Genomic DNA, 23,872 nt, shown 5'->3' with positions numbered 1-23,872 from the left:
TTTTAAAAGAACAAAGAGATCAAAGGAAAACGTAAAGTAGAGCCCGCCCACCCAGGCTTCCCTGGGAGCCAGCTGTGCTCGAAGCACCACCTCCCTGATGTCTCCAGCCCTCTCCTCCCTGGCGCTGCAGGACAGACAGGATTTTCCTCTCACTCATCCGGGCGGGGGCCATCACCTCTGACACCAACAAGAAGTGGTACATGTTCGATGGGCCGGTGGACACCATCTGGATTGAGAACATGAACACGGTGCTGGATGACAACAAGAAGCTGTGCCTCAGCTCTGCGGAGATCATCAGGCTCATGGAAGTGCACCCACCTGTCCACCTGCCCACTCTTCTCCAAGGCTGGGTGGGCCTGGAGGCTGGCCAAACTCTGCCCCTTCACCCCTTTCTCTCAGGGCCTTGGGTAAATCTCAGGCTGTCACCGTGACTCAGCAAGAGCCCTCCTGCTAGCAGGAGCTTAGGCTCATCTCCTAGTGCCCCTCCCTGGCCTGAGCTCCCACACCTCAGGGTGTCCCACACAGTTGCTCAGAACACCCTTTACACAGACCCTTTTGCTGTTGTGCTCTGAGCCCACCAGGATGCCTGTCCCACTGCTCCCTGGCTGATGCTGCCTCTTGCCTCCCAGGCCCACTTTCAGCCATGTTGCCCCAGTCAGGTCAGGTGAGGTCAGGTGTGCACCTGGCCCTGGCAGTGTGCCCGGGGTCTGGGAGATGGATGGCATAGACACCACAGGGACCTGCCTGGTGTGTGAGGAGCAGTTGTCAGAGAAAGAGGGATATGGCCTGGGCACAAGAGCAGCTCACGGGTCTACACTGAGTCCAGCTCTTGAATCCTTCTAAAAGCAAATACCTGGCAGTCATTGTGGACCTGTGTCTATGTGCACAGGGGTGGAGGGCTCTGGAGCAAAATACATAGTTCCCATCAGATGTCCCCAGGCCTCCAGGGACCCCAAAATGCCCTGACCCCAGTCTGGTCAGCTAACCTCAGGAATCTCCTGACTTGGGGTCCTCCTCAGGGCTCCAGGGAGAGCCACATTATCAGCTGAGGACCCAGCGGTTCCTGCATCCCACCCAGCACTGCCCCTGCCCCACAGCCTGCCCACACCACCCACTTACAGGATGTGCAGCCCCTCCCCACAGCCCTGCAGCCCTGCAGCCCTTTCTCCAGGACTGGGGACTGGCAGCCAGCCCACTCATGTGGTTCGTCTTGGCACCAGGTAATGACCATGATGTTCGAGGTGCAAGTGGCTTCACCACTTGCACCAGCTACGGTCTCCCGCTGTGGCATGCTGTACCTGGAACCCAGCATCCTGGGGCTCATACCCTTCATTGAGTGCTGGCTGAGGAAGCTGCCCCCCTTGCTGAAGCCCTATGAGGAGCATATCAAGGCCCTCTTTGTCAGCTTCCTGGAGGTGAGTGAGGCCACAGGTATGTCTGACCCTGGCAGGGCAGCAGGGCACTGTGGCTGCCAGCCATGAGAACTGGGTGCCTGCTCCCTACAGGAATCCATCTTCTTCATTCGGTCCTCAGTGAAGGAGGTGATCGCTTCAACCAACTGCAACCTGACCATGAACCTCCTCAAGCTGGTGGACTGCTTCTTCAAGCCCTTTCTACCTAGAGAGGTACAGCCCTGAGAGTGGGGCTAGATGCACCTGGTCCCTCTCCGCACACTGCTGCCCTTGCTCTCCGGGGCCTGAAAGAGAGAATCAGACTGGTGCAACATGGGTCACGAGACCACCTGTCCAACTGGCTGTAGAGAAACAAAGCTGTGTAGCAGAGGTCAAGACATGCCCCTGCCCCACTTCCTCAGGCCACTTGATACTGTTCCTGTCTCAGCATGATACTGTTCCCTTCATCCCCAGGGCCTAAAGAAAATACCCTCTGAAAAGCTGAGTCACATCATAGAGTTGATCGAGCCCTGGTTCTTCTTCTCCCTGATCTGGAGTGTGGGTGCCACTGGGGACAGCAGTGGCCGCACCAGCTTCAGCCACTGGCTAAGGCTCAAGATGGAGAATGAACAGGTGAGAGCCGGCGGCCCCCAGGGACAAGGAGCCTCAGTCCTACCAGGCCTCACAGCCTGCTTCTCCACCTGCTTCTCGGCAGCTGACTCTGCTTTTCCCAGAAGAGAGGCTGGTGTTCGATTACAGGCTGGAGGACGCGGGCATCAGTGGCACCAATGACAATGAGGATGAAGAGGAGGAATACAAGCAGGTGGCTGCAGGCCCTCCCCAGAGACTGCACAGGGAGGGACCACTGGGTGGCTGCTGTTCCTGCAATGAATTATGGCCACACAGGGAGCGGTCACATTGATGGCCACCAGGTCTCAGGAGGGGGTTATTTGCATCATCTCATGAATCCTCATGGCCCTGTAGAGTGGTTATTATTGTGCTTATTTTCTAGATGTGGCAGAACTGTACTTGAACCTAGGGCTGGGCTAAGAGGGGAGACGTTCGAGTACCTTCCTTTCCAGCCATACACGCTGCCTCTTCCACATTGATGCGGAGCCCAGGGACTGGCCACCTCAGTTCCACTTAAAAGCCCCATTTTCCCAGAGACTGGTCTCCCCAGGGCTGGGGGGCAAGTTTTTGAAGCCTGCTTCTGTGCCCTCATCGCTACTATCAGCTAGCACAGGCTCCAGGAGCCCATCCTCATCCCAAGGTCAAGACCCCAGCCCAGGAGGACAGAGGTAGGAAGGTGTCTGCAGAGACCTGTCCATTACTGTGCAGGGTCCTGCTGGGGGCTTCTAAGGCACATTTGGGTCTAACATTTAGGACTGTGCTCAGTGGGATGCATTGGTTTGGCCATAGTGATCCCCCAATCAGGGGATGTCTGTAAGCTGGATCAGGGCTGCTGTGAGTGAAAGGATTTGTGCAAGCAGGGACAGTGTTGGGAAGACTGGACCCAGGGGCCTCTCAGCTTCCAGCTGACACCAGTGTCCATGGTTCTGGTCCCCACATTTCTTGGGTAGCCTGAAACTAAACAGCAAACACCTTTGCATTCTGGGTTGTTCAATTCTTGGAGCATCTCCTTTCTGCAGAGACTCAGGGCCTGGCAGTCCTTAGGGAGCCCCCAACCTGGGCAGGGAGAGCCCTCCTATTCAGTTGTGCTCAGAGTCCACATTCTTGGCTGTTTGTGCTGGGAGTCCTACTCCCCATGCAGAAAGCAGGGCACAGGACTTTCCATTTCCTCCGGAAGCAGCCCTGCACCTGGACCCGCTTGCCAAAGCCCAGCCTTACAGCTCCTGGCCCTTCTGCACTTGGCCATGGGGCCGCAGCCAGGAGTGGGGCAGGGATGGGTTCCAGGCCCACCGCTGAGCCACCTATGATTCCAGGTTGCCTGGGTGAAGTGGATGGACTTCTCAGCTCCATTCACCATGGTACCAGACACCAACTATTGTAACATCATTGTGCCCACCATGGACACCGTGCAGACGTCCCATTTACTGGACATGCTGCTCACCAACAAGAAGCCCGTGAGCACCCCCCAGGCCCTGCCTCCACTGTCCCCAAGGCCTATATTGGGGGTCGACCAGCCTCCCACACAGATAGGGGGGCAGCTCCTCCTGTGCACCAGGCCCACCGCGTGCTCCTTCTGTGCCATCCCCGCTCTGCCAGGTGCTGTGCATTGGGCCAAAAGGCACGGGGAAGATGCCCACCATCTCTGACAAGCTCCTCAAGAACCTGGCACTGGATTACGTCAGCCACTTCCTCACCTTCTCAGCCCGCACTTCAGCCAACCAGACCCAGGAACTCATTGACAGCAAGCTGGACAAGAGGCAGGGCACCCCTCCCTCCTTCCTCACCCCTGCATCCCCCCAGCCTGGCCAACCCAGCTGCTGTCCCACCTTTCCACCAAATTATGCTCCTGGGTTTGCCAGAAACCTCCCAGGGAGAGCTGACAGCCCCCCGAGGGGCCCAGGGTTCCCTCACAGGCAGCTCCAGAGCGTTCCCTGTATCAAAAATTCCTACAGAGCCAGTCAGAGTGTGGGTGCTTGCCCTGGATGGGCCCTTGGACAGGGCCCTGGGTTTGTCTGTGAGAAGCCTGTTGTCCATCTGCCTGGGAGGCGAGACTCACTTTGAGGGAGCTCAGACTCAAGTCAGCCTGTCCCAGCTATCCCAGGGCACTCAGAACAAGGATGAGGGTGGGTCAAGACGTCTAGCAATTTGGAGGAAGCTGAAATTTAGCAAGGGCTTTCCAGAGGCAAAGCTGCCACCGCGTCGCCCCTGGATTCTCAGAGGACCTTGTGCCTGTGGGTGCTGGGCTCACACAGCCTCTCCCCTCAGGCAGAAGGGTGTGTTTGGACCACCTCTGGGGTGCAACTTTATCTTCTTCATCGATGACCTGAACATGTCGGCCCTGGAGACATACACAGCCACGCATCGAGCTGTTGTACCAGTGGATGGACCAAGGTGGCTGGTACGACCGCAAGATCATTGGTGAGTGTGGCCGGCCTGGCTCGCAGGGCAAGGGCTAGGCGTGCTGTGCAGGGGCACAGGAGGCGCAGCACTGAAGGCCTACAATACTTTAAGGCACCCACAAAAATGTTTTAATTTCTCTTAAAATTAAAGGGGAGGAGGGGGCCGGCCCGGGGAGGGGCGGAGAGACGCCGCCGCCGCGGCTGCCGCGGCCTCTGGAAGCCTGGAAAAGGGGAATCGAGAGCAAGCGAAAGACTCAGTCCCCAGGCGGTGGCGGCAGTGGCCGCGGGAGCGTGACGGCCGGGGCCGGGGCGCTGCTGCTGCAGGGGCAGGCGGCGGCAAGGGCGGCGGCGGCCCGCTGCAGCCATGCTGAATAAAACAAGAAGGAGAAAGAATCACCAAAAGCAGGGAAGAGTGGAAAAAGTTCAAAAGAAGGACAAGACACAGTACAATCAGAGCAAATTTCCGTCAAGAAAAACAGCCGTGTTGCTGTCCCGTCTACAGTGTCTGCTAAAATAAAAGTACTGTCTCTCAGCCCATAGTGAAGAAAGACACGGCAAAATTCTTCAAGGTTTAGTGCAAGCAATAATAGAGAACTTCAAAAACTACCATCCTTAAAAGATGTTCCTCCTGCTGATCAAGAGAAGCTTTTTATCCAGAAGTTATGTCAGTGTTGTGTCTTTTTTGACTTTGTTTCTGATCCACTAAGTGACCTAAAGTGGAAGGAAATAAAACGAGCTGCTTTAAGTGAAATGGTAGAACATATCACCCATAATTGGAACGTGATCACAGAGCTATTTACCCAGAAGTAGTCCATATGTTTGCAGTTAAGATGTTTTGAACATTACCACCTTCCTCCAATCCTAGGGGAGCAGAATTTGACCCAGAGGAAGATGAACCAACGTTAGAAGCAGCATGGCTTCATCTACAATTGTTTATGAATTTTTCTTAAGATTTTTAGAGTCTCCGGATTTCCAACCTAATATAGCGAAGAAATATATTGATCAGAAGTTTGTATTGCAGCTTTTAAAGCTCTTTGACAGTGAAGATCCTCGGGAGAGAGATTTTCTTAAAACCACCCTTCACAGAATCTATGGGAAATTCCTAGGCTTGAGAGCTTACATCAGAAAACAGATAATATATTTTATAGGTTTATTTATGAAACAGATCATCATAACAGCATAGGAGAGTTACTGGAAATATTGGGAAGTATAATTAATGGATTTGCCTTACCACTAAAAGAAGAACACAAGATTTTCTTATTGAAGGTGTTACTACCTTTGAACAAAGTGAAATCTCTGAGTGTCTACCACCCCCAGCTGGCATACTGTGGAGTGCAGTTTTTAGAAAAGGATAGCACCCCTACAGAACCAGTGGTGATGGCACTTCTCAAATACTGGCCAAAGACTCACAGTCCAAAAGAAGTAATGTTCTTAAATGAATTAGAAGCGATTTTAGATGTCATAGAACCATCAGAATTTGTGAAGACCATGGAGCCCCTCTTCCAGCAGTTGGCCAAATGTGTCTCCAGCCCACAGTTCCAGGTGGCAGAGCGAGCTCTCTATTACTGGAATAATGAATACATCATGAGTTTAATCAGTGACAACGCAGCAAAGATTCTGCCCATCATGTTTCCTTCCTTGTACCACAACTCAAAGACCCATTGGAACAAGATAATACATGGTTTGATATACAATGCCCTGAAGCTGTTCATGGAAATGAACCAAAAGCTATCTGATGACTGTACACAACAATTTAAGGCAGAGAAACTAAAAGAGAAGCTAAAAATGAAAGTACGGGAAGAAGCATGGGTTAAAATAGAAAATCTAGCCAAAGCCAATCCCCAGGTACTGAAAAAGAGAGTAATATGAAAATGTCCAGGGTTACTTGAAATGTTTTTATAAGATAAGAATATGTCTTCACCATGAGAGGGGGGAGGGGGCTCGATTTCACTAACATTGTATATGAAAATGTCTGCAATAAAAAGTACTTTTGAACTTTGTAAAAAAAAGTTAAAGGAGAGGAGGATGAATTTTTAGGGCAAAGAAAAATTTTCCTGTGTAATATTGATGTATTTGTCTTTATTCCAATACTATTCTAAAGTATAATTCTGAATTTTTGTATGGAGAAGGGGCCACAAAGGTCATGATGCAGCCCTGGCCAGGGCCCTTCCTGACTTCCTGCCCCTACTCCAGGCACCTTCAAGAACCTAGTGGACATCAACTTTGTCTGTGCCATCGGTCCCCCGGGTGGAGGCAGGAACACCGTCACCCCACGGCTGATGCATCACTTCAACTACCTGTCTTTCGCTGAGATGGACGAGGTCAGCAAGAAACACATCTTCTCCACCATCCTGCGCAACTGGATGGGTGAATATTGGTGTGGGTGAGCATGGACAAAGGCAGAAGCCCAGGCCAGGGAGCCACACCAAGGACAGCTGGGTGGCCACCAGAAAGGGTGGAGTGGCCAAACCATGACCGCAACCCTGGCTTCACCTCTCACTCAGCTGTGTGACCTTTGGCAGCTCATGAATCTCTCTGAGCCTGTTTCTTCATCTGTACCTACCATTCCAGATCATGAGGGTTAGGTATGATATTGCATGTAGAGCACCTAGCATGAAGCCTGGCACGTGGTGATTGCTGGATGTGTGATACACACAGATATGCACTCACTCACATACATACATACATATACATTAGTACTTGCCCAGAAACTCTGGGAGAGGCATGTTACTTTTGTAAATCAGGAAAAGCCACAAGAGAAGATGGACGGAGTGTCTCTGAGCCTTTATGGGGTTTGGGGAAAAGCTTACCCCAAGATGCTGTTCCCCCCACTATCTCACCTGGCCAGGGTGAGCAGCAAGAGGTCCACCTAACCCTGAGCCCAGTGTTTCTCCCTCCATCCTCTAGATGGACTCCTTGGAGAAAAAAGCTACTGGGAGCCTGTGTGTAAGTGTGGGCCTGGGCGGGAATGGGGCACTGGTTCCAGGAGGAGCTCTGGGCTCTGGTTGGGTGAGTTGAGGCTGGGACCAGGCACCGTGGTGAACCATCCTCAGGTTCATGCAGGGACCTTGGGTCACTGGGTGCCAGAGCGAAGGTTGACACAGGCACTGGCTGCCCCATAGGCTCATTCACCCATTCTTAGAGTCAGCCAGCCCTTCCATGCCTGTGTTAGTGTCCAGCTGATGATAGAGGCAAATTAAATGCAAAATGAATGCATGAATAAGGGAATCCAAAAAACTCCCACCCTGTGTGAAGAATCAGAACTCCAGGAAGCAGGTATGTGCAGGAAAGCCAGGAGTGGTTTGTGTGGGGCAGGCATCGTGGTGAATCTGCCCATCATCGCGGCAAGGTGGCTGACCACTGCAGTCCCTGTCCTTGCCCAGGCCTACCTCCTCCCCCTGCCTTCAGCTGAAAGAGGCTGTCAGTAGACAGCTCCCTTTTGAGTCTGCACCCACCTGCTTACCTGCACCCGGCCTTCCCTCCTGTGGCTGGGAACCGACTGCTGCTCCACAGCAAAGCCCAGCCTCCTCCTGGGCCTGCCTGGGAATGTGGCTCCCCTCTTCCCCACCGACACCAGTACTCCCTTTGCCACTGGGCCTTCCACAAGCAAGCCCCATTCTCTGTCTTAACCACCAAATGCAAAACAGCCTCCCTGGGCCCCCTTCCCACCTGCCCCAGCCCACGGCTGAGCAAAACTCCAAAGCATTGTCTTTCCCGCAGCACCTGCCCTCCCCTCCCACTTTCCTGTGAATGCCCCCCTCACCCTCTGAGAGTGTTCTTGTCACCAGTTGCCTTCTGTGGCCAGACCAGCGGTCAGCCCTCGTCCTCGCCTTCCCAGGGGTCAGTAGTGCTGACCGGCAGATGTCCCCTTCCTGCCATAGGCTTCTCTCAGGCCTCCCCCATCCCTAGCTGCCCATTCTCAGATGGACTGGGGCTTGGTCTCCAGCCTCTTCTCCCTCCAACCACACTCTCCTGAGACAGTCCCAGCCCACCTCTGACGGGGAAAACCATCTTTGTGCTGGCAACTCCCAAGTCTACCTCCTCAGCCCAGACCTCTTCCCTGAATGCCTGATTCCACATCTCCCCTGGGATGTCCACAGGGTATCTCAGGCCAAACCTCTCCAGAGCCAAACTCCCGAGTGCCCCAGTCCCCGCACTCTTCTCATCTCAGGCGATGGCAGCTCCATCCTTCCAGGTGCTCCAGGCAAGGAGTCTTGGCGCCATCGTCCATCCCCACTTCCCTCACCCCACAGCTCACCTGTCAGGAGGCCCCATAGGTTCTCCCTTGAGAACCCATCCCTATTGGCTACTACTGCTCACCACCCTGTCCTCGCCCACCCGGCCAGTGCTGTAGCCCTGCCATGGTCTCCTGGTGGCTGCCTTCACCTGCCTAAGGTCTATCTTCTGCTTGGGGCCACAGGGACCCATGAAATCATTCCAACAGGCCACATTCCTCCTCTCTCACCCATCACATCCAGGCAAGAGCCCGGGTCCTGGCAGTGGTAGGCAAAGCTGTCCTCAGTTTGCCCTGCCTCATCCTCTGATCTCACCGCCTCCTGCTCACCCCCTTATTGCTGGTCCTTAACATGCCAGGCCTGCTCCCACCTCCAGGCCTTTGCCCTTGCTGTCCCCTCTGCCTGAGACAATTTTTCTCCAGTTATGTGCAAGCTTGCATCTCACTTCTCTGCTTGACTGTCCCCTTCCTCTGTGAGGCCTCCCCCAGTGTCCCATAAAATTGCCCCCAAGCCCATCTCTGGCCCTCCCTGGGCCCCTCTCCTGCTGCAGAGCTGCCCGTAGCCCTTGCCACCTGTTTGCTGTCTTTGTTACTTGCTAATCAGCTCATTGTCATCCTTACTGACAAGAATGTCAGCTTGAGGGCAAGGAGTGTGTCTGTTTGGGTCACTCTGTGCCCAGTGCCTGTGTCAACAGACAAGCCCCTCTCCCGCCCTTTCTTTCCATTTTTTCCACTTCTCCGCCAAGTTTCCACTGACAGAATTTGGGTTCCCAGAACACAATTGCATAGTTTTCAAAGAACAGGCCTATAGGTGTGTGAGTGGTGAAAATGCAGGCTGAGGGGTGGGCAGCCCTGAAGTGGGCGGTGAACCCTCAAGGTTGGTGGTGTGCTCCTGGCCTCCCCACACCCAACCTTAGGCATCTTGAGGCCTACGTGGACCATGAGACCCTCCCCACGTGCGGCTCAGAGGTGGAATGTTCAGGTCTGTGCACAGCCCCCATAGGACAAGGCAGTAATGGACCCACCCAGCACTGACCCCACGAGCGCCCCCAATTCCATGAAGAGTCCCAGTGCTCTGACAGGCCATGTCAGCATAAAGATATAAGGGAGTGCAGAGCAGGAGATTCTTCACCTCCCCCAAGCTGGGGGCATCCGAGATGGGGCCAAAGGGTACGTGGGATCCAAGCCTGAAGGCTGGGGAAGGGGCTTGGTGGGAGGGCAGAGCACAGCAAAGGCAAGGAAGTCAGGACCTGCAGAGGTGGCAGAGGGAGCTCCTGGCATGTGACCCAGGCCACTCTCCTATTCCCCCAGCTGGGGCCCCCTACATTGCCCACTTCATGGAGCCCCTTATGGAAGCCACCATCATGGTGTATGCCACCATCACCTCCCAGCTGCTGCCCACTCCAGCCAAGTCCCACTACATCTTCAACCTGAGGGACTTCTCCAAGGTCTTCCAAGGCATGCTCATGGCTGACCCGGCCAAGGTCGAGGTGAGGACCGGGCAGGCACCCTCCCCAATGCCAACACTGCTCTCCCCATCCTCCCCAGCCCCACCAATTTCAGGCCTTCCTGCCCAAACAGGCCCTGAGTGGGGCTTCCTGGAACATGGAGGTGCCAGGCCCTCCAGAGCCCAGCCTTGGTGCAGCTGAGCCCAGTCTTGTTGGTTGAACCCACACCTGGAATGGTGGCTGAGACAGGGATCACATAAGAGAGCCAGGGCAAGACGAGGGAGAAAGAGGGCTTCTGGTGTGGGCCCTGCATGTGAGAATGCTTGAGGGACAGTGAGCAGGGTGCCCTCTGGGAACCAAAAACACCCATGTGGAAGGAGGAGGAAGTATAGCAGGGAGCCAGGTGTCAGGGGCACTGGCAGGGGTGGGGCCAGGTGCTAGGCACGGTGGGAGGCCAGCATGGAGCTTCAATTTGTTCTGAGGGTGTAATGAGGAGCCATGTGGGTGGGCGGGGGACAGACCTGCACTTGGGAATGGGACTGAGCGGCCAGTGTGTGTGTAGCCCAGGCTAAGGAGATGGGGTGAGCAGGACAGAAGCTGACCCTGGCCTTGTAGCCACGTTTGTAGCCAACAAAGTCTACAGAAAAGGCTGGGAGCTTATGGAGGGCAGTCCTGCCACCCAGGGAGATGCAGGGAACCTGGGACAGAGGCGGCAGCAGAGATGGAGAGAGGGGCAGGTTCAGAGGAGATTGGTGGGTCATGTCAGTGTGGCTTGGTGGGTGGTTAGATGTGGGCTGTTGGGAAGGTGTTAGGAGCATCAAGCATCCCTCCCAGGTTTGGGGTTAGGGGAGCCACAGGGGGCTAAAAGGTGGAAGTGAGGTGCTTGTGACAAGCTAGCAGAGCCAGACACCCAGAGGGCACTTGGCCAGCTGGACTCAGAGCTGAGGCATGAGGAGGCCCAGGCAGCACTGTGCAATCCAACCCATCCTCAGCCAGCCAGCAGTTGAACTTGCCAGCAGCCCCCACACACTGTCCCTGGGCCATGGTGGGAGAGCCAGGCTCCAGTCAGGGCCCCAGGAATTGGGGCCCACCCTCCCTTGCCTGGTGGTTTGAGAGATAGCTGAGGGCTCGGGGGCCAAGGACAGGCACCGATGCTGGGGCTACCACAGGACCAAGTGCAGCTGCTGCAACTGTGGTATCACGAGAACTGCCACGTGTTCTGAGACCGACTGGTGAATGAGAAGGACCGCAGCTGGTTCAACCAGCTCCTCAAGCGCTGCATGGAGCAGTGGGAGGTGACCTTCAACAAGGTCTGCCCTTTCCAGCCCATTCTTTAAGGGGACTTCATGTCACCAGGCTCCGATGTAAAGTCCTACGAGTTCATCACCAGTGAGAGTAAGGTGAGGGGCCCAGGCAGGCACCCTACCCCTGGTGGAGTCCTCTTCAATCTGCCTCCCTGGGGCCCAGGCCCCTTGCAGTCACCACTAACAGACCACCACACTATAACCAGGGGGCCAGGATGCGGGGTAAGAAGGCCAGCTCCAGGAGATTCCCGGCATGCCCTTGCTCTCTCTGGGTACCAGTTTCTTTGCTTATCTCTTGAGAACCAGCTTGTGGTCCAGCTGAGATGGACTCTAGACACAGGGGCAATCATCCCTCCACAGGGGGTGGGGGGCAGGGCCTGGGGCCATGGGTCTCAGTCAGGACCCCAGGGAGGCAGGGAAGAGGCCTCACTTGGCCCCAGTGTTGCATGGCTGAAGCAGGCCTCCTGACAGTTTCTCTCCACACGCATCCTCTCCTAATTCCCAGAGCTCCCACCAGGGTCCCAGGGTCAGCACACCCTGGTGAGCCCCAGAAGGAGCAGTCAGGGCTCTGACCCAACTCTTAGGCCTCCATGTGTCCCTATGTCAGGCTTAAGAAGCAGGGGGACTGGCTTCTTAAGGCCCAGCATCCCCACCATGCACAGGAGGAATGGGGTATGCTGTGGCAGGTGAGCTCCCAGTCAGGGAGGGCCCCGGTACACGGTGTTCTGATCAGCTGAGCCCATGGCTGGAGTCGCCCCAAAAGTGGCAGCAAGCAAGTTCCTACAAGGGACTGCCCCCAAGCCATCCCTAGATTGGGCTGGTTGAGATTCCAAAGAAAGCAGCATTGAATTACAGGGTAATTAGTCCAGAGCATTTATTAGGGGAACTCACGTACGGGAGAGAGCAGAGATGTTCTAGCTTGGTATGTCTGCAACGAGGGAGTCATACGAGTTATGGAGTTCACATGAGGACTGAAGGAATTTGGGTGGGCTGGGGCTAGCTTCTATGTATTTAACAATATGCTTGATCCCTCTGTGGGTTTTGTTTTTGCTTTTGTTTTTGTTTGTGTGTGTGTATGTGACTGGGTCTTGCTCCGTCACCCAGGCTGGAGGGTAGTGGCACGAACTTGGCTTACTGCAGCCTCCACCTCATGGGCTCTATCAGTCATCCCACCTCAGCCTCCTGAGTAGCTGGGACCACAGGCATGCACCATCATGCCCAGCTAATTTTTATTTTTATTTTTATTTTTGGTAGAGGCAGAGTTTTGCCATGTTGCCCAGGCTGGTGTTGAACTCCTGGGCTCAAGTGATCCTCCCACCTTGGCTTCCCACAGTGCTGGGATTAGAGGTGTGAGCCACCACACTAGGTCAATCCCTCAGTGTTTTGAGCAACAATCTAAGCAAGTTTATCAGTGTTTGGGAATGTTCAGCTTGGGCTTGAGCCTGCAGGGGAAACATGCAGCTGGCTGGGTCACAGGGTGGTCAAGGCACCTGTGCTTCTCAGTCAGGACAGAGAAGAAAGTGGGTGGGTGGGGGGGAGCAGTAAGAGAGACCCCTACAGTAAGAGAGACCCCACCTTCCCCATCCTTGCCTTGGTGTGCAGATGATGCAGGTGATCGAGGAGTACATAGAGGACTACAACCAGATCAACACAGCCAAGCTGAAGCTGGTCCTCTTCATGGACGCTATGAGCCACATCTGCCACATCAGCTGCACCCTACGCCAGGCGCTGGGCAATGCAGTCCTGCTGGGTGTGGGTGGCAGCGGCCTCAGCTCCCTCACACGGCTCACCTCGCACATGTGAGGGCCTCTGGGGCTTGCTGGGCAGTGGGCAGCTGGGGCTAGCTGGTCGGTTTGACTGACCCATGCTTTTGCACAGTGGTAGAGGTCTCAGGCAGCCCTGAAGCAGGCCCGTGCAGCCCACAGGCTTCTGAAAAGACTAGTAGCAGGACCTGGGCTCCAGGGAGAGGCAGCACCAGTGCCGTGTGGTGCTGTGGGGAGGGAAGTGTAGTGCAGGCATCCCAGAGGGATTACTAGGGGAGGTGGCCAGGGCTGCTCTCAGAATCAGAGCTGGGAGGATGGAAGGGAAGGGGGTTTGGACTGAGGGAACAACTTGGGCAAAGGTCTGGAGGCAAAAAAAGCAGGTTCAGGGCCTGAAGGGTCTGCAGGTCTGCCCAGGATGGGAGCAGAACTCCAGGTGGTTGGGGTAGGTGTGGTCACCCACCACCCTTCGGCATCTGGCCCCAAGCCCCTGGCATGCTTCAACCCAAACTTCTGCCTCCAGGGCTGAGTAGGAGTGCTTCCAGATTGAACTATCCAAGAACTACGGCAAATGCATCCAAGAACTATCCAAGAACTAAATATTAACAATATTTAGTTATTTGTACAATTATCTGTAGCTGCAAAACTATAAGTGCAGGCTTGTCATCTTTCTGGAGAGATAGCAAGAGAAAGGTTAAGTTTATAAAATGCCTAAACAATAAAAACTATATTATTGAAGTAAAATGACTAAACAAGGGCTGGTTTTAATATCAACTAATTAGTAGCTTCCTGTTAGTAAGAACTGACTCTAAAATCAAGTAGACAAGAAAATGGTTGAGGAGGCTGACCAAATCCTATGCTATACTGCATGTGGAGTAACCATGTCACAGCAGTGATGCCATATTGCTTTTCTTTGATTGAATCGTGGCATCACAGATGAGAACCAAGGGACTAGATAGATCATAGATAGATAGGTACACACATACATGCAAACATTCATACTTATCTACATATGTAGATAGATACATTCATATATGGATGCATACACGGATAGAGAGATTTTTAAAAACTGCTGAACACAAATCCAGTGATCTATGAAACTGAAGGACAAATATGGTTATATAAATATGAGTCTTTCAATGAATTTTCAGTAGACATAGATCTTTTTGTGGCTAAAACAGAGGATCACTGTTGCCTTTCTTTTGTAAACACAGGTCTATGACTGACTAAAGCTATTACATGAAAACTGAACATTTTAGCAGGGTGGGGCGTCGCCTCACTTGGGAAGCACAAGGGGTCGGGGAACTCCCTCCCCTAGCCAAGAGAAGCCTTGAGAGACTGTGCCATGAGGAATGGTGCACTCTAGACCAGACACTACACTTTTCTCACAGTCTTCACAACCCACAGACCAGGAGATTCCCTCAGGTGCCTACACCACCAGGGCCCTGGGTTTCAAGCATAAAATGGGTGGCTGTTTGGGCAGACACCGACTTAGCTGCAGGAGTTTTTTTTCATACCCTAGTGGTGTCTGGAATGCCAGTGAGACAGAAGCATTCACTCCTGTGGAAAGGGGGCTGAAGCCAGGGAGCCAAGTGGTCTAGCTCAGTGGATCCCATTGCCATGGAGCCCAGCAAACTAAGATCCAATGGCTTGAAATTCTCGCTGCCAGCACAGCAGTCTGAAGTCAACCTGAGATGCTAGAGTTTGGGGGGGAAGGGGCTTTCGCCATTACTGAGGCTTGAGTAGGCAGTTTTCCCTTGACAGTGCTAAGGAGGCTGGGAAGTTTGGATTGGGTGGAAATCATCACAGCACAGGAAAGTGGCTGTGGCCAGATTGCCTCTCTAGATTCCTCCTCTCTGGGCAGGGCATCTCTGAAAAAAAGGCAGAAGCCCCAATCAAGGGCTTATAAATAAAACCTTATCCCCCTGGGACAGAGCACCTGGGGGAAGGGGCAGCTGTGGGTGCAGCTTCAGCAGACTTAAACATCCCTGCCTGCCAGCTCTGAAGAGAGCAGCAAATCTCCCAGCACAGCACTCGAGCTCTGCTAAGGGACAGACTGCCTCCTCACGTGAATCCCTGACCCCCATGCCTCCTGATTGGGAGACACCTCCCAGAAGGGGTCGACAGAAACCTCATACAGGAGAGCTCTGGCTGGCATCTGACAGGTGCCCCTCTGGGACGAAGCTTCCAGAGGAAGGAACAGGCAGCAATCTTTGCTGTTCTGCAGCCTCCGCTGGTGATACCCAGGCAAAAAATCTGGAGTGGACCTCCAGCAAACTCCAGCAGACCTGCAGCAGAGGGGCCTGACTGTTAGAAGGAAAACTAACAAGCAGAAAGGAATAGCATCAACATCAATAAAAAGGATGTCCACTCAGAAACCTCATTGGAAGGTCACCAACATCAAAGACCAAAGTAGATAAATCCATGAAGATGAGGAAAAACCAGCGTAAAAAAGCTGAAAATTCCAAAAACTAGAATGCCTCTTCTCCTCCAAAAGATCACAACTTCTCACCACCAAGGGAACAAAACTGGACAGAGAATGAATTTGACAAATTGACAGAAGTAGGCTTCAGATAATAGGTATTAACAAACTCCTCTGGGCTAAAGGAACATGTTCTAACCCAATGCAAGGAGGCTAAGAACCTCAAAAAAAGGTTAAAGGAATTGCAGTTTAGAGAACAAAAATGACCTTATGGAGCTGAAAAACACAGCATGAGAATTTCATGAAGCATACACAAATATCAATAGCTGAATTGATCAAGCAGAAGAAAGGATATCACAGATTGAAGATCAACTTAATGAAATAAAGCATAAAGACAAGATTAGAGAAAAAAAGAATGAAAAGGAATGAACAAAGCCTCCAAGAAATATGGGACTATGTGGAAAGACCAAATCTATGTTTGATTGGTGTACCTAAAAGTGACAGGGAGAATGGAACCAAGTTGGAAAACACTTTTCAGGATATTATCCAGGAGAACTTCCCCAACCTAGCAAGATAGGCCAACATTCAAATTAAGGAAATACAGAGAACACCACAAAGATACTCCTCAAGAAGAGCAACTCCAAGACACATAATCATCAGATTCACCAAGGTTGAAATGGAGGAAAAAATATGAAAAGCAGCCAGAGAGAAAGGTCGAGTTGCCGACAAAGGGAAGCCCATCAGACTAACAGTGGATCTCTCTGCAGAAACCCTACAAGCCAGAAGAGAGTGGGGGCCAATATTCAATGTTCTTAAAGAAAGGAATTTTTGACTGGGAGTGGTGGCTCACACCTGTAATCCCAGCACTTTGGGAGGCTGAGGCGGGTGGATCATGAGGTCAGGCATTCGAGACCAGCCTGGCCAACACAGTGAAACCCCATCTCTACTAAAAATACAAAAAATTTGCCGGGCATGGTGGTGGGCACCTGTAATCCCAGCTACTTGGGAGGCTGAGGCAGGAGAATTGCTTGAACCTGGAAGGCAGAGGTTGCAGTGAGCCAAGATCGTGCCACTGCACTCCAGCCTGGGTGACAGTGCAAGACTCTGTCTCAAAAAAAAAAAAAAAAAGGAATTTTCAACCCAGAATTTTATATCCAGCCAAACTAAGCTTCATAAGCAAAGGAGAAATAAAGTCCTTTACAGACAAGCAAATGCTGAGAGATTTTGTCACCACCAGGCCTGCCTTACAAGAGCTCCTGAAGGAAGCACTAAACATGGAAAGGAAAACCGGTACCAGCCACTGCAAAAACATGCCAAATTGTAAAGACCATTGACACTATGAAGAAACTGCATCAACTAACTGGCAAAATAACCAGCTAGCATCATAATGACGGGATCAAATTCACACATAACAATATTAACCTTAAATGTAAATGGGCTAAATGCCCCAATTAAAAGACACAGACTAACAAATTGGATAAAGAGTCAAGACTCAGCAATGTGCTGTGTTCAGGAGACTCATCTCATGTGCAAAGACACATATAGGCTCAAAATAAAGGGATGGAGGAATATTTACCTAGCAAGTGGAAAACAAAACAAAAAAAGGCAGAGGTTGCAATCCTGGTCTGATAAAACAGACTTTAAACCAACAAAGATCAAAAGGGATAAAGAAGGACATTACATAATGGTAACGGGATCAATGCAACAAGAAGAGCTAACTATCCTAAATATATATGCACCCAATACAGGAGCATCCAGATTCATAAAGCAAGTTCTTAGAGACCTACAAAGAGATTTAGACTCCCACATAATAATAGTGGGAGACTTTTAACACCACACCATCAGTATTAGACAGATCAACAAGACAAAATTAACAAAGATATTCAGGTCTTGAACTCAGCTCTGGACCAAACAGACCTAATAAACATCTACAGGATGCTCCACCCCAAATCAACAGAATATACATTCTTCTCAGCACCACATTGCACTTCTTGTAAAATTGACTACATAATTGGAAGTAAAACACTCCTCAGCAAATGCAAAAGAATGGAAATCATAACAAACACTCTCTCAGACCACAGTGCAATCAAATTAGAACTCAGGATTAAGAAACTCACTCAAAACTGCACAACTACATGGAAACTGTAACCTGCTCCTGAATGACTACTTGGTAAATAACAAAATTAAGGCAGAAATAAATAAGTTCTTTGAAACCAATGAGAACAAAGATACAATGTACCAGAATATCTGGGACATAGCTAAAGCAGTGTTTAGAGGGAAATTTATTGCACTAGATGCCCACAAGAGAAAGCAGGAAAGATCTAAAATCGACACCCTAACATCACAGTTAAAAGAACTAGAGAAGCAGGAGCAAACAAATTCAAAAGCTAGCAGAAGACAAGAAGTAACTAAGATCAGAGCAGAAGTGAAGGAGATACACGAGAAACCCTGCAAAAACATCAGTGAATCCAGGAGTTGGATTTTTGAAAAGATCAATGAAATAGACCACTAGCCAGACTCATAAAGAAAAAAAGAGAGAAGAATCAGACAGACACAATAAAAAATGATAAAGGGGATATCACCACTGATCCCACAGAAATACAAACTACCATCAGAGAATACTATAAATGCCTCTATGCAAATAAACTAGAAAATCTACAAGAAATGGATAAATTCCTAGACACATACACCCTCCCACATCTAAACCAGGAAAAAGTTGAATCCTTGAGTAGACCAATAACAAGTTCTGAAATTGAGGCAGTAATTAATAGTCTACCAACCAAAAAAAGTCCAAGACCAGACGGATTCTACCAGACGTACAAAGAGGAGCTGGTACCATTCCTTCTGAAACTATTCCAAACAATAGAAAAACAGTGACTCCTCCTTAACTCATTTTATGAGGCCAGCCTCATCCTGATACCAAAACCTGGCAGAGACACAACAAAAAAAGAAAATTTCAGGTCAATATCCCTGATGAACTTCGATGCAAAAATCCTCAATAAAATACTGGCAAACCAAATCCAGCAGCACATCAAAAAGCTTATCCACCACTATCAAGTTGGCTTCATCCCTGGGATGGAAGGCTTGTTCAACATATGCAAATCAATAAATGTAATCTACCATATAAACAGAAGCAATGACAAAAACCACATGATTATCTCAATAGATGCAGAAAAGTCCTTCGATAAAATTCAACACCCCTTCATGCTAAAATCTCTCAATAAACTAGATATGGATGGAACATATTTCAAAATAATAAGAGCTATTTATGACAAACCCACAGCCAATATCATACTGAAAGGGGAAAAGCTGGAAGCATTCCCTTTGAAAATCGGCATGAGACAAGGTTGCCCTCTCTCACCACTCCTGTTCGACATAGTATTGGAAGTTCTGGCCAGGGCAATCAGGCAAAAGAAAGAAAGAAAGGGTATTTGGTCAGGCACGGTGGCTCACACCTGTAATCCCAGCACTTTGGGAGGCCGAGGTGGGTGGATCATGAGGTCAGGAGTTCGACACCAGCCTGGTCAACATGGCAAAACCCCATCTTTACTAAAAATACAAAAAAATAGCCAGGCGTGGTGGTGGGCACCTGTAATCCCAGCTACTCAGAAGGCTGAGGCAGGAGAATCACTTAAACCTGGGAGTCGGAGGTTGCAGTGACCCAAGATGGCACCACTGCACTACAGCCTGGAGATAGAGTGAGACTCCATCTCAAAAAAAAAAAAAAATCATCTTTACATTTCTAATGTCCACTGTAAAGCCTAGGTCAGTGATGTACATCCTGAACATATACTTGGTGAGTGAAAGAAAAAGCACAAAAGCATTTTATACACTGTAAATCAGGGGTCCCCAAATCCCAGGCCATGGACTGGTATCTGTCTGTGTCCTCTTAGAAACTGGGCCACACAGAAGGAGGTGCACAGCAGGCCAGCAACTGAGGCTTCATCTGTATTTACAGCTGCTCTGCGTCACTCACATTACTGCCTGAGCTCTGCCTCCTGTGAGATCACTGGCAGCATTAGATTCTCATAGAAGCACAGACCCTATTGTGAACTGCACAAGTGAGGGATCTAGGTTGCATGTTCCTTATGAGAACTTAATGCCTGATGGTCTTTCACTGTCTCCCATCACCCCCAGATGGGACTGTTTAGTTACAGAAAAACAAGCTCAGGGCTCCTGCTTATTCTACATTATGGTGAGATATATAATTATTTCATATAATATAATAATAACAAAGTGCACAATAAATGTAATGCACTTGAATCATCCAGAAACCATCCCCCCACCCCCAGTCAATGGAAAAATTATCTTTCACAAAACCAATGCAAAAAGATTGGGGACCACTTCTCTAAAGCACTATTTAAATGTGAATTATATAATGAAGACCACTTTACAATAATAGAGAGTATGCATAAATATTTACATTGGCAAAGTTACGTTGGTCTTGGGCTGAATGACAATTTCAGTGTCATGAATGGAGCTTCCTATAAACAAGCCATAAGTGAATGGAATTTGTGTACAGTACCCCTCCATCCTTTCTTTGGTTGTTCTCCCTCTGTTTGGTCTAAATAGTGTGTCAAGGTGTCTCTGGTTCCATATTCTGTAAGTAGCCATTGCTCTAGAGCTGTTGGATGCTGTTGCAGTAGAATCAGAATGAAGAAGATTTTTTCTTTTTTCTATTTTTTTTTTTTTTTGAGACGGAGTTTCGCTCTTGTTTCCCTGGCTAGTGTGGAATGGTGCAACCTTGTCTCATTGCAACATCCACCTCCCAGGTTCAAGCAATTCTCCTGCCTCAGCCTCCTGAGTAGCTGGGATTACAGGCATGTGCCACTTCACCTGGCCAATTTTGTATTTTTAGTAGAGATGGGGTTTCTCTATGTTGGTCAGGCTGGTCTTGAACTCCTGACCTCAGATGATCCACCCACCTCAGCCTCCCAAAGTGCTGGGATTACAGGTGTGAGCCACCACATCCAGCTGAGAATTAGGTTTTAAAAATCACCTAAGACTCCTTCACTTATAGTTAGCACATGACCTTACCTCTCCCTTTGAAGTATCACAATGGCTGAGGCTCAGGCTGAAAATTCTCAGGCTGAAAATTGCTTATTTATGACTTCTTTTTCTCTTCCCAAATGCCCATGTAAAATTATACAAAGAAGACATGAGGATCCAAGAAGCACACTAGCCTGGTGCCATTCGGTGTATGGGCAAACAAACCTCCACACTGGATTATGCCACCAATGTTTATCCAAATCATCATCAAGTAAAACTTTATACATGGTGGAGTCTGGCTACTAAGACAAAAGGTAGTCAATACTTCATTTTTAATATCGACCAAAATGGCTAAAGTTATTTTAAAGGTTTAGTGCTTCAAAAAGTATTTTCTGAATTATCTGAAATATATTTCCCAAAATGATTCATTTTCTAACTATTCATGGTAGCCTTAGTTTTCAAGTATCATTGCTCATTCAATGGTTCAATAAGTTAATCACAGGTACTATATTCCTGTAACTTAAACTTCACAATTCTTAACATTGTACAGTAGGTGAAAATGGACAGTCTCCCAGCAATAGGCATATTCTATTGGGATAAAAATGTCTGCCTCACTAACCTTGACTTTTTCAATTTATGAGGGAAACCTGTCTTTGCTCAAATTTCCAACAGCAAAGATTGTTGGGGAAAAATAGATTATCATGAATTTTTGAATTCTTCCCCCCACCAATGATCACTAACTTGTTTAAAGCAAATTATCTCTCACTTTGCTACCTTAATAGGTGAAATATAATATGTGTGCTTTAACCTTTGCTTGACCAGTGAACCATATGGAAGAAAGTTGCATGACATGTTTGAGGAAAAGTGAGAGGGACAGAGCAACTGGAACAGGAGAAAGAGAGAGAAGGGTAGGAAAAGAGGGCAGAAATGGGGTGGGGTTCGGGGTAAAGAAGATGGCATGGCTGTTATTAAACATTTGCTGCTACTCTAAATAGGCTGAGAAGCCATTGGAGAGTTTGGAGTAGAGGAAAAACATGAACTGATTTCATGTTTGTACAGATCACTCCAGCTGCTGGGTTGAGAAGAGACTGCAAGGGGCAGGGGCAGAGGTGCATGCAGAGAGGCCAGTCAGCTGATTCTGGCTATAATTAAAGTGAGAGGAAGGTGGCTGGGACTCAGCATGTAGTAGTGAAGGTGCCAGGTATGAGGGTTAAATGGTGTAACATATGCACAGCATAATAATTGGCATGGTCAGTTCCCAGTAGATGTTAATGGCATCTGAACCCCAAGACTGAACAGTAGATAGCTGGTTCATTGCATGGCAGACCTAGGTAAGTGATTACAAAATAGACATCAATGTCAGAACTAGAAAAGGAACTTTTTGAACATTTCTCCATGGATCAATTGAAGTGAAATTGAGTCAAAACTAAAGAGTTCATGCTCCCCTTCATTGAATTCTCTGCTTGGGTTGCTTTTTCAAAAAAATTATGCACATGCACACACACACACACACACACACAGTCACACACACACATAGTCACACACACACAATCTGCTATCGAAAATGTTATTGAAGTGCCACAGTTGCCCAGAATTCAGCCTGACCTTGCAGCATTTCTAGTCATTAAAAACCATTTCTATGGGCTTACATTTTTTGGTTTAACAAGCACAACAGGCCATGAAATCTTAATATCTGAAGCAAGCATGTTAAACGGGATATGGCATAAGCTTCTCCTGTGGGATGCATTGTTTGTGCAAACTTTTATTGATTTTTTTTAAAAAGGACTGAGTTTCAAAATATTCATGTAAGCTAGTAAGAATATTTCTCTGAAGCCAGAGTCAAAATACAGAGTTTTCAAAATTGATTAATAAACTTAAATTTAGGCAGGGCACAGTGGCTTATGTCTGTAATCCCAGCATTTTGGGAGGCTGAGGTGGGTGGATCATCTGAGGTTGGGGGTTTGAGACCAGCCTGGCCAACAGGGTGACACCCCATCTCTACTAAAACTACAAAAAATAGCCGGGCGTGGTGGTGGGCACCTGTAATCCTAGCCACTCAGAAGGCTGAAGCAGGAGAATCCCTTGAATGTGGGAGGTGGAGGTTGCAGTGAGCCAAGATCACACCACTGCACCCCATCCTGGGTAACAGAGTGAGACTCTGTCTCAAAATAAATAAATAAACAAACAAACAAATTTAAAATTAGAAGTCTGTTCTTAAAACACAGCAGAGTTTTGAAGTGGAACCAAACTTCAGCTCTAGCTCTAAGAAGAAGAAGGCAGATCTAAGTTATATGGGTTTTTCCAGGCTTAAAGGCACAGCTTACAAGCACTCTAAGAAAGCTGTGGAATTTGCAGGAAGGGTACTGGCCTAGGGTTTAGGGCAAGTTCTGTGACTTCAACACAGATGATCTTGGGCAACTTACTTTAACCTGGGCTTGATTTTCCTTATTTCCTATAGAAATTGGAAGGAAAAATACTTACCCATGGGCCTTAGCAATATTCAGGCATAAAAAGTAAAATAAAATAATAAATGACATAACTTTTAAAAGCTCTACAAATGAGATGAGGAGAAGAAGGAGAAGGTGGAGGAAGAGGAGGAAGAGGATGAGGAGGAGGGGGAGGGGGAGGTAGAACATAAGTGATTCCTATCTGAAGATGCAAAAGACCAAACAAACTGAACAAAGCCTTTAAAGAAGAAAGGCTAAGAGTTGTCTTATGGAGTGTTCCTCAATGGACGGACACCTCTTGTATTCCTTTAGCATCTCCTTTGAGGAGATACTAAATTATGTTAGCATCCTAGGGAAGTATCTAGACACAGGGAAGAGTGCAATCAGTCTAGACTGACAGACAGACAGTCCCTCTTGACTTCCAAAATCCATACCCTGAACATTCTAAGGAGTAAAGGCAGGTAAAGGCTGGCTCAGCCCACCACATTGCCTCTGCTAGGCTGAAGGCCAGGAAATAGAGAAGGAGTGAGTCCTCCCCAAAGCGGGACAGGAATAGCTTTTTTTTTTTTGAGATGGAGTCTCACTCTGTCACCCAGGCTGGAGTGCAGTGCCATGATCTCGGCTCACTGCAAGCTCCACCTCCTGGGTTCATGCCATTCTCCTGCCTTAGCCTCCCGAGTAGCTGGGACTACAGGCGCCTGCCACCATGCCCGGCTAATTTTTTTTTAGTAGAGACGGGGTTTCTCTGTGTTAGCCAGGATGGTCTCGATCTCTTGACCTCGTGATCTGCCCACCTCGGCCTCCCAAAGTGCTGGGATTACAGGCGTGAGCCACCGCGCCCGGCCAGG

The 23,872-nt window shown here is 49.5% G+C and overlaps 1 protein-coding gene and 1 pseudogene across 1 annotated transcript in view; both read left to right on the top strand.

Annotated features, from left to right (window-relative positions):
- The window catches only part of LOC100447387 (dynein axonemal heavy chain 1-like), a 29,777-nt gene extending 16,012 nt beyond the window's left edge, over positions 1-13,765 (top strand). The window contains 15 exon segments of the mRNA XM_024235464.2: positions 131-308; positions 1,221-1,415; positions 1,506-1,625; positions 1,866-2,024; positions 2,107-2,214; positions 3,335-3,475; positions 3,618-3,778; positions 4,287-4,370; positions 4,372-4,439; positions 6,614-6,787; positions 7,328-7,366; positions 9,966-10,144; positions 11,272-11,502; positions 13,009-13,205; positions 13,690-13,765. Of these exon segments, the coding sequence (XP_024091232.2) occupies positions 131-308; positions 1,221-1,415; positions 1,506-1,625; positions 1,866-2,024; positions 2,107-2,214; positions 3,335-3,475; positions 3,618-3,778; positions 4,287-4,370; positions 4,372-4,439; positions 6,614-6,787; positions 7,328-7,366; positions 9,966-10,144; positions 11,272-11,502; positions 13,009-13,205; positions 13,690-13,765 (2,110 nt within the window).
- On the top strand, positions 4,607-6,450 carry LOC129051234 (serine/threonine-protein phosphatase 2A 56 kDa regulatory subunit gamma isoform-like; annotated as a pseudogene).
- Positions 13,766-23,872: the final 10,107 nt, after the last annotated feature.

Source organism: Pongo abelii, chromosome 19 (assembly GCF_028885655.2).
Source record: "Pongo abelii isolate AG06213 chromosome 19, NHGRI_mPonAbe1-v2.0_pri, whole genome shotgun sequence".
Lineage (NCBI taxonomy): Eukaryota > Metazoa > Chordata > Mammalia > Primates > Hominidae > Pongo > Pongo abelii.
This window is presented reverse-complemented; position numbering and strand designations above follow the sequence as displayed.